The sequence below is a fragment of the Zingiber officinale genome, chromosome 2A (genome assembly GCF_018446385.1).
Source record: "Zingiber officinale cultivar Zhangliang chromosome 2A, Zo_v1.1, whole genome shotgun sequence".
In the NCBI taxonomy this organism is placed as follows: Eukaryota; Viridiplantae; Streptophyta; class Magnoliopsida; order Zingiberales; family Zingiberaceae; genus Zingiber; species Zingiber officinale.
The window spans coordinates 28,963,178-28,976,910 of record NC_055988.1 but is presented as its reverse complement, the minus strand read 5'-3'; the positions used below and the strand labels follow the sequence as shown (position 1 = coordinate 28,976,910).

The following is a 13,733-nucleotide window of genomic DNA, read 5'->3' as shown; positions in this document are numbered from 1 at the left end:
TTGGCTGAGAATAGGCAATGCGGGAGCGGGTCGCAGGGGATCCCTCGGACGGCATTCCTTGCTTCTTGTAGCATTCCCATCGGCCTATTAATTCCGCTATCCTCTGCCATGTTCTTCCTCCTCAACATTCAATCCTTTCTCTCTCTCTCTACTGATCAGATGGATAACACGTTCCTGTTCACTTCGGAGTCGGTGAACGAGGGCCACCCGGACAAGATCTGCGACCAGGTGTCGGACGCGATCTTGGACGCGTGCTTGGAGCAGGATCCGGAGAGCAAGGTGGCGTGCGAGACGTGCACCAAGACCAATATGGTGATGGTGTTCGGGGAGATCACCACCAAGGCTAAGGTCAACTACGAGAAGATCGTCCGCGACACCTGCCGCGCCATCGGCTTCGTCTCCGCCGACGTCGGCCTCGACGCCGACCGCTGCAACGTGCTCGTCAACATCGAGGAGCAGAGCCCCGACATCGCGCAGGGGGTTCACGGCCACCTCACCAAGAAGCCCGAGGAGATCGGCGCCGGCGACCAGGGCCATATGTTCGGCTACGCCACCGACGAGACCCCCGAGCTGATGCCGCTCACCCACGTCCTCGCTACCCAGCTCGGCGCGCGCCTTACCGACGTCCGCAAGAACAAGACCTGCCCCTGGCTCCGGCCCGACGGGAAGACTCAGGTATTATAGATATCATTAATTGATCGATCGGGATCGGGGGTATATATATATATATATATATATATATATATATATACGAAACTGAACTGAGATCGATGATATCTCAGGTGACGGTGGAGTACCGGAATGAGAGCGGCGCCATGGTGCCGGTCCGGGTCCACACCGTGCTCATCTCGACTCAGCACGACGAGACGGTGAGTAACGACCAGATCGCCGCCGACCTGAAGAAGCACGTGATCGAGCCGGTGATCCCGGCGCAGTACATCGACGACCGCACCATCTTCCACCTCAACCCCTCGGGCCGCTTCGTCATCGGCGGGCCCCACGGCGACGCGGGGCTGACGGGCCGCAAGATCATCATCGACACCTACGGTGGGTGGGGCGCCCACGGAGGCGGGGCCTTCTCCGGCAAGGACCCCACCAAGGTGGATCGCAGCGGCGCGTACATCGTGCGCCAGGCGGCGAAGAGCGTGGTGGCGTCGGGGCTGGCGCGCCGCTGCCTGGTGCAGGTCTCCTACGCCATCGGGGTGCCGGAGCCGCTCTCGGTGTTCGTCGACACGTACAAGACGGGGAAGATCGGCGACCGGGAGATTCTGGCGCTGATCAAGGAGAGCTTCGACTTCCGACCTGGAATGATCGCCGTCAATCTCGACTTGAAGCGCGGCGGCAACATGAGGTACCAGAAGACGGCGGCCTACGGCCACTTCGGCCGCGACGACGCCGACTTCACCTGGGAGAAGGTCAAACTTCTCAAACCACGTGCGTAATATAATTCAACGTACGTACGGTACGTATCAAAGGAAGCATGCATTCGCCGTGAAACGCTGCTTCACCAAACCTACAATATATTTATATATTTATTAACTAATTAATTGTCTATCTATAGATCTTTACATGTTTGGTTCTGACGATCGACGTACAACTTTGTTGGTCATTGTTGAGGATATTGTATGACCAATAACAGAGTACAGATCAATCAATATATTTATATATTTCTTTTCAGAATTAACTTCTCAGCCTGCTTGCAGTTGTTTAAGTGGCATAACAGTCAATATTTATGTTAATTAAATGTATTGTGATGATTGAAAATTTAATTTAATAAGTATTATAAATCTAGCTTGGTTGATGGGGGAATTCCATTATTTTCGTGATGAGTTTCACAAAATTATTGGGAACCCAAAACTAATGTAAATGCCATAATTAAATGGAGACAAAAAGCAATTGTGAATAATGAAACATAGTCGAAACCAAATAATTCGTATAAAATTAGTTAGAATTTTGAAATCGAGAAGATTCCTTAAAGTAATAAAAATGTTGATTTTGGAAATTTTGAAAATTAAAATACTAACGATAGGGTGAATATGAATATGACATGGGAAGCCTCTATGTGTCCCCAAGGGATCAAGTATTATGTTTGGAGGTCAAAGTAAAGAAAGTCAACAAAGAATAGATCCACTCGGGTAACTCTAATAGACCCCGATCGGGTGAGCGTCGCCTTTCATGCCTAGTTTACCCCGTCAATCAAATGCTCTCCACTTCTCCTCGATCAACCCTAACAGCGGTAGATCTACTCGGGTAGTTTCTTGAACCATGATCGGACGAGCTTCGTCTCTCTCCCCAATTGGTCCCATAGACCGGATGCTTTCCACTTTTTCATGGTTGGTCCTAATCGGGACAGATCCACTCGGGTAGCTCCTTGAACCCTGATCGGATGGGCTTCACCTCTCTCCCTGATTGATGCTACCGACTGGACGTGCGTCATTTATCCCTGGTCACCCCTAATGGCTAGATCCGCTCAGGTAGCTCATTGAACCTCGATCGGACGAACTTCGCCTCTCCCCAGTTGATGCCACCACACTACAAGAAATATGACTTTTTGTGATGCATGACATTGTCAACGTCGCCAAATGTTACCATATGGTGACGCACAGTATGCTCTACGTCGCTATAATTGTGAATCGCACAGCAACTTTTTCCCTCTTTTATTTTAGGTTATTTGGCGATTAGGCAAAGTTAATGCATCGCCATATGTGAGCATTTGACGACGCAAAGAACACTCACGTTACTAAAATGTAGTGGGAAATTTTCCATCCCCCGCTTTCTATCTTTTGGCAATGTGAGTCAGTTATGCGTTGCAAAAAGATAGGCCAGGAGCGTCGTAAAATAGGTATATCATTCCATGATACATTCCAAACGTTGCCGCCGAATAGTATTTATTTATTTATTTATTTTTTTATTTTTTATGAAACCTTAATTTCTCTTTACTTATTCCATTAAGGTTTCAGCGTCGCAAAATAGGTATATTATTTATTATAAGTATTATATATCTAAATAATTATTGAATATATAACATGTAAAATTTCATTCTACCATCAAGACATTCCTCGCTCCTCATCTCTCCCTATCAAAATCCCTAAAAAAATCATCGACACTCTCTCCCTGCCTAAAATGCCCAAACCATCTCTTTCCAAATCAATTTTTTCTATTGGGAAGTGGCTTCAAGTGAAACATTTTCAAAGAGTTGTCGTTAATAAGAAGAAGCAGGGTAGGGTCTGTAGGATCAAAGTTTGATTGCAACTGATACAAGGGAATCGCGGAACTAGCGTTGGGCCCATTGGCTTTTCTTGCTTCTCCTATTTTGACTTTCGGGTCAGGTTATTCGAGGTTCGATTTGAGGCTACTTCTCGACATTCTGGGTGCACCACTCATCCTTGTGCATGTCACCAATAACAACTCATTGCCTTACCTCTATATTAAAGACACCCCATTGCTAGTCGTCTCTGTATTGGTTTCCGTTTCTTCTTATTTTTTATTATTTTTTTAGTTGTATTTAATTTTTCTTTTTTTTTTTTTATCTATTTTTCCTTTTTTAGGCATTTGCTTGGGTTGTTATATCAAACTTATATTGACTGTGAAATGATTGGATTGGACAAGAATTGTTTTTTATATCTCATAAACTAAAAAATTGTTTTCTTGCACGTTTTTTTTTATGCTTGTTTTTGGCTACACGATATTTTACCTTCTTTTTCTTGTTTCTTTATGCATATGATTTAGATATATTCAAGAGCAAGAGAGATTTATGGATGGAAACAATTTACAAGCATGCTTGAAATTATTTTTAGTTAGTGTTTTGGTATTCTTTTTATTTTTTTACTTGCAATTCTTTACACAAAATCTTCGCTTTTGCCGTAAAATTCAATTTTTTGGTTCTTGCTAAATTATTGAATTCGTCATTTATTCAAATTCAATTTTTAAAATGTTATTTTTTGTCCTTTTTCTTATATGGTTTGTTTGTAATTTTTGTTAGTGCTTTTTTATAAATGTTAATGGATCAGTTTTTAGAAATTGGTTGATTTCATGGCATGTAATGAAATTTAATATATATGTTTGTTTGCTCTAGTTTTACAAAATGATGATTGAAAAAAGTTGGATGAGTGTGAAGAATTGAATCTCTCTCGAATATAAAAATGATGTTCGGATGTTTGTAACATAGCTATCGAGTACGCTAATGAAGAGGGAAAAATAAGATGTCCATGTAATACTTGTTTGAATCATCTGTATCTGCCACTGCGCTTAGTAGAGATGCATCTAAAAAAATATGGGATACAATAGTCATACAAAGTGTGGGATACAATAGTCATACAATAGTCGATTTTTCAATCGACGATGCCTATAAAAGAAGGCCTTGAGGTTCGAGCTGAAAAATAATTCTTCATCCTACCTCATTCTGTTCGTAATCCGACTGCATGTGCAAGCTTCTACTATTACAACGCTGAAAGGCTCACCAACAATCAAGCTTTATCTTCATTTCTATTTTGTCGGTATCTTTATTTTAGTTGCACATTGTATTCATACTTGTAATATTTCATCATTTAATGGACTGCCCAACGAAAGTGATCAAAGATCACAAGTCTTGGAATAGGAGCCAACTGAGCTCCGAACCAAGTAAAAAAGAGACTTATCTTTTGTCTTTATCTGTTTTTGTTTCCACCGTTTAACTCTTTTTTTTGTTTTTATTATTACGAAAAGAAAAGATTTTGAATGAACGAGATTCACGCCCCCTTCCCTCGCCTTTCTCGATCCAACAAATGTTTGACAAGAGAAAGTCCTATCAGGTTAAGAGAGAACAGAATATTAAGCAAGGGAAAGTCTGGACAGGTCAAAGATGATCAAATGTTTGGAAAGTGGCAAGTCCAAGTAGGTCAAGATGATCAGATGCTTGACAATGAGAAAATCCTAAGGGAGTGAACCTTAGATAGTGAAATCTTACTCCAAACAAGAAGACTAGTAGGCCAAGTAGACTTACAGTGTTAGGCTTGATTCAGGAAGTGAATCTTAGGTGGTAAAATCTTGGAGGAGTGAACTCTAAGCAAGATCTAAGGCTAGTAGGTTAGGTAGACTTATAAGGTTGGGATTGATCCTAAGGGAGTGAACCTTAGTAAAGTCTTGAAGGAGCAAAATCCAAACAAGAGATAAGCCTTAGATTAGGTTTGAGTGTTTGCTTATGTTTTGTATGGTTATTTTGCATGAACCTACAGCGGTAAGCAACATGGAGAGCAAACGAATGCAATCAAACATAGTTAGACCAAGCCTGAGGTAAACTGAACTTCACTTGGGTTAAAGAAGACCCAAGCCAGTTCGTTGACAAATCCCAAGGATCAATAGACTGATTGGGTTTGGTTGACCAAGTTCAGGTATGGACTCAGATCTAATAATGTGGCCTTGTTTGGTAGACCGGAAAAAGTTTTTAGTTGACTGATAAACCTGATAATGATGAGATCGTAGATTGTGATGAACTCGATTGTGGGAATTAGGTTTGACCAAGATCGATAGATTGATCAAGATTGATCGGTTGACCAAAAAGTCCTATAAAAGAAGCTCGAGATAGTGCTCAAGATATCAATTCTCCTATTATGTTCTCTTGATCTATGCTCGAAGAAAAGTAATAGCACATCGCTTGTGCGACCGGGGAAGCGCCATGAGGAGTGTGAGGCGCTCAGAGATTCTAGACCGATCGTCAGGTTATTTTGGTTTGCTTTTAATATTACATGCCATACTTTATCTTTTATATTTGACATGTAATCAAAATCGGTAAGAAAGGTTGCTTTGCCTATGGAAGACATCCAGAAAGGAGAACATTAGTAGACGGACGCTTACCGTACATAGGCGTTCGATGTACTAACCTTGGAGAGTTAATTAGGAATCAAGTAAATCAATGTGCCCTCTTCTCTCTTGTATTTGTTCTTTATTATTTTTGCTGCAACGACTTAACTCTATAGAAAGAATGAATGGAAGACAAATGAGTATGAAAGATGCGATCAATATTCACCCTCTCCTCTATCCGGTCCTACATTTTGTTTTGTGATATACCTCTGTAGTTGCCTCCCAAAGATCTCAATATTGACACTAAAAAGATAAGGTGATAATTACCTTACCTTAGTTCTCTAGCACCTCTGATGTATCCAAAGGTTCCTCCATTGGTAGCCAATGAGAATGAGATTGTAATCACACTCTCCACGATCCAAAACACAAATTGCAATAGAAAATCCGACCCCATCAAAGCATCCCGTAAAAAGTTTCAATTCACATAATCGAATGCTTTCTCGAGGTCAATCTTCATGATGCATTTGAGTAGTATCGACTGTATCTTCTGAAAAGTTCCAAAGCTAAATGGATATTGTTAGTGATTAAGCTTGCCCTTCACAAATGTCACTTGAGGTTGGTGAAGAATCTGATCCATGATATCTTAAATCTTACCTACTAATATCTTCAAAATAATTTTATAGAAAATAGATTGATAATCAAATATTTTATTAGCATGTGCCGACTTAGGAACAAGTGCGATCAAGATATGATTTCATCTTTATACCAACTTCCTAGTGTGGAAAAACTCTTATAAAGTAGTTATAAAAATTAATTGGACTGTATCTCATATGTATTTGAAGAATCTAGAATCATATTTATTCGAGTCAGACATCCTCTGATCACCAATATCAAATAGAACCCATATATATTCATGTTCATGATAACTATCAATTTGTGTTTTTACAAATTGATAATTTTGATAATTCATAGAGTCTAGACACCTATATATATTGATATTAATAATAAATTATATAAATTGATCCTGTGATGTATTTCTCTTCTATGATTTAGGAATAAACTATGAGAATACTTGGAATGAGTATAATCATATTTTACTATAATGATAAATCATCAACTTATTTCTACTCCTTGTCAAATTTGAGAGTGCTAGTTGATTTATAAGTCAATTTATACTTTCTTAATAGAAGATTTCGACCAGCATTAGCGTCTAGACCTCTCTAATATAGCACATTATGTGCTCTCTATTAACATAAAGTTTGTTTTGATGATAATTTAAATCGCAAACTGAAACTTGCAATCATTTTATACTAAATTGGAGGACAACGGCACTTCAAGGGTATTGCTGGGAAAAATATTAGCTACGAGACTTTTTGGGAAAAAATTACTACGTGGAGTCAATTCGAAATGCTCTAAATTTTAGGGGGTATTCAGAAACTTTACATCAATAGATTTGGTCCCAGTATAAGCCCATCTGAAATTTGTAAGTCCAACACTAGTTTTGAAGCCCATATAACATCCATTTATTGTCTTGGTCAGACAGCCAGGTGGGCGATCGATCGGTAAGCGGCGAGGCGAGGGCTTCGGAGTTCGGTTGACAGAGAAGAAACGAGAGCGATGGGGAAGACGCCGGTGCGTATGAAGGCGGTGGTCTATGCGCTGTCGCCGTTCCAGCAGAAGGTGATGCCCGGGTTGTGGAAGGATCTAACTGGCAAGATCCACCACAAGGTCTCCGAGAACTGGATCAGTGCTACCCTCTTACTCACCCCGCTAGTTGGTACCTACAGGTATATCACTTTGATTGAAGAAAGATGCATTTTTTCCCCACAGTTTTGACAGGCATCTCTAGTATAATTGGATAGGTTCGCATAGCGTTTGCCTTTGGTAGCTTCTTGCATATATTGGATGCTTACTTAGATGAAATTTAATATTTCATCGGCTGATCTGCCTTTTCTGATTTTTAAACTATGCTACGTGTTAAATCATCGTGAAAAGCCCCAATTTGTTTCAGTTTCAACGATATCATGGGCTTGGATCCATAATCGAAATGTTTTACGCCTCTTTATTTTCTTGTATTTCACTACTACAAATTTCCGAGATTTGTATGACACGAGTTGTTTTATGGAGTTGTGAATCAGTTGCAGTATTGAAATGACCGGTGTCTGAGCCCTCAAACTTTCAATGGAATAAGCTACATTTTTTTATCTATTTTATTTCACTCAATATTGCTGCCGATTTACATTTGGTGCGAGTCTTTAGCAATCTCAACTGGTTTAATTTTTATTGTTTCTACTTATATCATGTATGGACTTGATAAATATTGTACCCTTAACTCTTGGATCAACTTCTGTTCTTCTATCGAAAAAAGGAGTGTATTCATGTTCAAATTAGTTGTTTGAAAATGATAATTGATGAGAATATAAAGTGTAAACTGGAAATTTGAATTGTGGAGAACAACTTTAGGAACTAAGAGTTTTAAGTTAAGCAGAATGAACACTATATGTATAAAATGCAATATCCATATGGAAAAAAGCCTAAGCGAATAATTAAGGTGGATAGAGAAAAAGTTCCTTTTAGATATTATGGATCAATTGTTCAAGAAAAAAATACATTGGTATGAAGATACAATTCATACGATAAAGAGTGGATTGTATAAAAGAAGTCAATGCAATTCAAGATTTGGGGCTAAATTTTAGGGTTTGTTTTAATTTTTTTATGTTTTAAATTTTACAAGTTAAATTTTGTAAAAGTTGTTTTGAGTTTTAAAATTTTGTTAATAATATTTAGATTAAATTTGGCCTTGTATTAGGAGACTCAATCTTATCATTTGGTTTATAGAAGGGGTTTGAATCCTCATGTAAGGACAATTCGTCGATTTATGATATTTTCCCTCTATGTAAGTTTTTAAGTTTAAGATTATCACTGTGTTGCATTAAAAGTACTTTTGGATTCTTAGGTAATCATTAATCATCAGGTACCCCTTAGGTTAAGTGAAATTTCTATAAAGTTGTGGTACAATTTGCCATACTTTGTGAATTAAAATGTTCGGATGTTAAGAATAAGATTAATCTACTGGAGATAAGAATGCTAAGATGGATTTATTGGGCTAATAGAAAAGATAAACTAAAAAAAGATGATATTCTCTAGGAATAATTATGTGAACCTTAAATAGATTGCCACATGAGAAAAAATATATTCTCATGTGGCAATCTATTTAAGGTAAAGATTGTAACGTGTTTAATGGCAATCAATATATTCTATGGTTAGAGAAGTTCAACTAATTGGAGTTGAAGGTGTAAAAGGCAAAGGGAAATAAAAAAAAACTTTAGTTGATATAGTGAAAATGGTTTTAATGATTTGGAATGTTATAAGTGATACAACCTTGTATGAATTTGAACAAAGGGATAATATTTTATTGCTAGGGCAATTTAGGGCATGATACTAATTTGATCCAATAAAACTCAAAATTAAACATGATCAAAAGAGAGACACAAATTATAAGACAGAACACTATTATGAGAGAGTCTACCTACTTAATAAACAAATTATTTATTTGAAAGTTACCTTGAAAAAGTTTACCTAATCTTACATCATGTATATAGTTATTTGTTTTTGAAAGATGATGAGTTTTATATTATTTTATGGTTTTACATTGGCATGAACAGCACAAGTCATGACATGAATAGCTAGACGTTGCAGGATTTGTGAACTCCATATTTATCTGACCCAAAATAATCTGGACAAACAAACTTAATAAAAAAAAAAGGACAGCCCGGTGAACGAAGCTCCCGCCATGTGGGGTCCCGAGGAAGGATCCATTGTACGCAGCCTTACTCTACTTTTTGCAAGAAGTTGTTTTCAGGATTCGAACCCGTGACCTTTTGGTCACATGGCAACAACTTTACTGTTGCGCCAAGGCTCCCCTTCGGACAAACAAACTTAATAATGATCATAATGGTGCTCAAATCATGGTTTAAATTTTAATATAAATATCATTTTTAGTATCCGCTCGGACTGGTAGCTTCGGTGTTGAATCTTGTTGACATTGGCTTGTATCAAAATGGGTTAGATTATGTTGAACATGGTTTTTCCTCTCTCATTTGGTTTGTTTACTTCTAACAACAAGGGCACAATAACTTCATAGTTAATTGCAAGGTTTGTAATTTTGCTTCAAGTTGAGGTTTTGGTCCTTAGCTAAAATGAGATGTGTTGACCCTGCCATGTGCCAATGCCAATGTTTGTGCCAAGCACCAACCCTAGTTGGAGAAGGGGGGAGGAGGAGTTGTGTCCCTTGTGGAAGCATAGCGGATATATCAAAATCGTCGCCATTGTTGCAATGCCCGTGGAACTCATTGTCATGTCATAGATGTTGCAGACCCATGAAGTCTTACCGAAAGCTTGTGCTTGTTATCCTTGTGTGACAACTCACATGGTCGAGGATAGGTGTTGTCTTCAAGAATTCCATGTGTTGGTCTGTGGGCAGGCTACTTGATATGTATAGGGTTTATTGAATTTTGGTTAATTGAATGATGGTTGCTGACTACATATGATGAAATTATAAACCATGGTTAATTGAATTATGGTTGTTTTGGAAATTTCAGAAAGCATAACAGGCATTCCAACCTATAACATAACTTAACTTATTAGTAATAAGAGTATCCCTATTTATATCATATTAGGAGTTTACTAATAAGAGAATGGAACTGTTGCATGAGATGAGAGTGCATCAATTCTTGCAATACCAAGTGTGATCAATATTATGATCCCATCACATCTCAATTCGGTACTAGCATTCTTCCCTATTTACTAAGATCAGATTAACTTAAAAAAGATTATTAGTGTAATATATTTCATCATTTTATTCTTTTTTCCTAGAGAAAAAAAATAGAAAGGTAGTGAAAATGAGCAATATTTGAATGTATTATTTTCAACCCTACGAAAATACGATAATGCTTTTAAATCAAGCCTAGGGTGAAACCTAGCTCCTCTGTAGGTTCAGACTTTCTAGTTCTCTATTTCTGTTGATATTGTTTAAGATGTTAATGCACTAATCCCCATCAACAACTTCTTGACTGGTTCAGATCACCAGCATTTCAGTTTTAAATAGTATTATTAATGATTTCTATTCTATTGTATCCAATTCCATAATGTGATATCCTATCTGTTAATGCAGTTATGTCCAATATTACAAGGAGAAAGAGAAGCAAGAACATAGGTACTAAGGGCTGGAATGGTTCAGGAGGCCTTTCAGAGTTATCTTCCTCTAACTTGGAAGTGCATCTTTCATATGAAATCTACTTCAATGTTGGCCCTTTTCTATTTTCTCCAATAATTAAAATGTGAACAAGGTGATGCTTGAACAATCTTTTTTTTTTTTTTGTGTGTGGAAACTAGATATTTATTATCTTCGTGTTGCATTTCAGTTATGTTTATTGTATTGGTTGAACTATAATACTGCGAGTTGCACCGAGAAAGTAAGTTAGGATTAATCAGCCACATAAAATCCATCAGTAATAGCATATTCAGCCCAGATAAGACCGAGTGGCTTTTGTCCGAGCATCTCGCACTGTGATCATGGCCATTAGATCCAAAAGAGCTGTGATTTTTAAGTTTGGAAGAAAGGAACAAAATAAGGAAGCTACATGTAGTTCATCTCATGATGGACAAAGCATTTACAAGGCCACATCAAATGTGATTGGTGGCCAACTTTCGTCTGATTAATCTGAAAGTAGACTATCATTTCTCTCTAATTTGTTTAGCGAGTATATCTGGAATATAACTTAAGCATATGGATTCAAAACTAGGACAGGTTTGGTACAGGATTCAAAACTAGGACAGGTTTTGTGCACATCAATATGATGGTGACAAAAGAACACTCAGAGGCAATAGTTTTATATCCATGATAGCTCCGCAAAACTAGGACAGGTTTGGTAATATTGATCCAGTATACTGAACTATTAAATTACATATTTATACCGTATTAAAATTTTTAATATATTAGATATTCGATATAATTCGTTATATTTCAATATGGTACTCGTAATATATAAAAATTTTTAATGACAAACATCACTACCAAATTGTTGATCAACCGATATCATCCATTGCCTGTATTAATAGATATTATCATTGAAATAAACTTCAAAAATTTATCAAATTTTTTTTTGAGTGGCACAAAATGATTATTAAGAATCTAAGTTGGTATCTAAATAGTATATTTACATCAATAGATAAGAGTTGAGTTGTGATTGTGACAAATAACTCTCTTATTTGAGGTTGTTTATTTAATTTATCTTTCTTCATCTCACTATAGAAATCGACGAAAAACACATTTTAGCATCTTTTTAGGATTGACTCGCTATTTATGTTAGAATTAACTCTTGTACTATAATATATTTTTTTTAATCAGAACACTCGTCAATCTTTTTTTCACATTTTATTAAACCATGTACTTAAACTTCTATTAATTTTCAAATTTCGCACTATATTTTTTATTTATTAAATCACATCTTTTTAGCAAAAACAAATACTCCACTCTTTTATACATGTATTTATCCGACTCACGCAAACACCAAAGTACATTTAAAATATAAAAAAAATTAAATCAGCTTGATAGGTTTTAAATCTCTCTTAATTTTTTTAAAAAATCTTACAATGGATTAAAGATAAAATGAAATCATGTTGGAAGGGTATGGTTATACTCAAGAGAGTCCTACTATAATATTTTTTTATTTGGATTAAATTAGATAAGTTTAAGATCATTAGTAAATTTTGATCAAAATTTTAAAATTCATTTATGACCTTAGCCACATCTGAATCAATTCAAATTAGAACAAATGCACTTTTAGTAGTCTCCTAAGTCTCACCATGTCCTTCAACCTTGTTTCACACTCTAGATAAGTTGTGAATTTTCAAAATTTATACAATTTTGAGTAGTTTGGTACAAATTCACTCTTAGATTTAGAAATATCATATTCACTGAGCAATAATACTAATGTGTTAATGAGACTTCCTTGATTATGACCATATCTAAAATTTTAGAATCTAAATATTTCATAGTTGTTAACGAGTTTTGACCAAAACTTACTAATGACCTTATGAACATCATAATTAATTCAAACAAGGACTCCTTAGAGCATCCCGAGTCTCATTATACTCTCAAATTTTAATTTTACTGTTTAGATATCATGTCATGGATTTATTAAATTTAGATAGTTTTATGTAAGTTGGCATAAACTTATTGTTGAATTTAGGTATATCATATTCACTCAACATAGTACTAATGTGTTTTTGAAACTCTCTTGACTCTGATTATGTCCCGAATTTTAAAATCTGGATATTATACAATCATTAATAATTTTTTGTCAAAAATCATTAATAATCTTAAAAATATCAAAATCAACTCAATTTAAGACAAATGCACTTCCTATGAACCTCTTGAGTTTTATTATATCCTCAAACCTTAATTTCATAGTTTAGATAGTATGTTGTGGATTTTTAAAATTTAAACAGTTTTATGTAATTTTAACACAAAATCACTGTTAAGGTTAGGTATATCGTATTCACCCAACGATAGTACCAATGTATTTTTGAAACTCTCCTGATTCTGACCATGTCAAAAAATTTAAAATATGGACATTGCATAATTATTAGTGAGTTTGGCCAAAACTCATTAAAGGTCATACAAACTCTGAAAGTTGAAATTTGGGGCATGGGGAGACTTAAGAGGTTCCTAAGAATGCATTAGTCATGTTTTGTGTTGATTCTGATATGGTTAAGACCATCAGGTATTATAGGCCTTGAGTTGGAGGAAATCTAAACTATAACATAAATATCTCAAGGGGTCTATACCGCTTCGTCACTTGGGAGTACCTCTACTAATAGTCAAACTCAAAGTTATGTATGATGCCCCTTGATAGATAAAATTGCAGTATCCATTAATGTATATGCGACAA

At 36.6% G+C, this 13,733-nt stretch overlaps 2 protein-coding genes across 2 annotated transcripts; both read left to right on the top strand.

Annotated features, from left to right (window-relative positions):
* The first annotated feature begins 141 nt into the window (after positions 1–141).
* Positions 142–1,442, top strand: LOC122039562 (S-adenosylmethionine synthase 1). The gene is made up of 2 exons (XM_042599131.1): positions 142–675; positions 783–1,442. Exons 1-2 carry the CDS (start codon positions 160–162, stop codon positions 1,440–1,442), a joined length of 1,176 nt encoding a protein of 391 aa, XP_042455065.1. The 5' UTR covers positions 142–159.
* A 5,864-nt stretch (positions 1,443–7,306) lies between these two features.
* LOC122040990 (cytochrome b-c1 complex subunit 8-like) lies at positions 7,307–11,230 on the top strand. The gene is made up of 2 exons (XM_042600507.1): positions 7,307–7,565; positions 10,952–11,230. Exons 1-2 carry the CDS (start codon positions 7,396–7,398, stop codon positions 10,998–11,000), a joined length of 219 nt encoding a protein of 72 aa, XP_042456441.1. The 5' UTR covers positions 7,307–7,395; the 3' UTR covers positions 11,001–11,230.
* Positions 11,231–13,733: the final 2,503 nt, after the last annotated feature.

Coding starts and splice junctions, on each gene's coding strand:
- LOC122039562 (XM_042599131.1), top strand. CDS start 160: ATGGATAACACGTTCCTGTTCACTTCGGAGTCGGTGAACGAGGGCCAC. Junction 676..782: donor GGCCCGACGGGAAGACTCAG/GTATTATAGATA, acceptor ATGATATCTCAG/GTGACGGTGGAGTACCGGAA.
- LOC122040990 (XM_042600507.1), top strand. CDS start 7,396: ATGGGGAAGACGCCGGTGCGTATGAAGGCGGTGGTCTATGCGCTGTCG. Junction 7,566..10,951: donor CCGCTAGTTGGTACCTACAG/GTATATCACTTT, acceptor CTGTTAATGCAG/TTATGTCCAATATTACAAGG.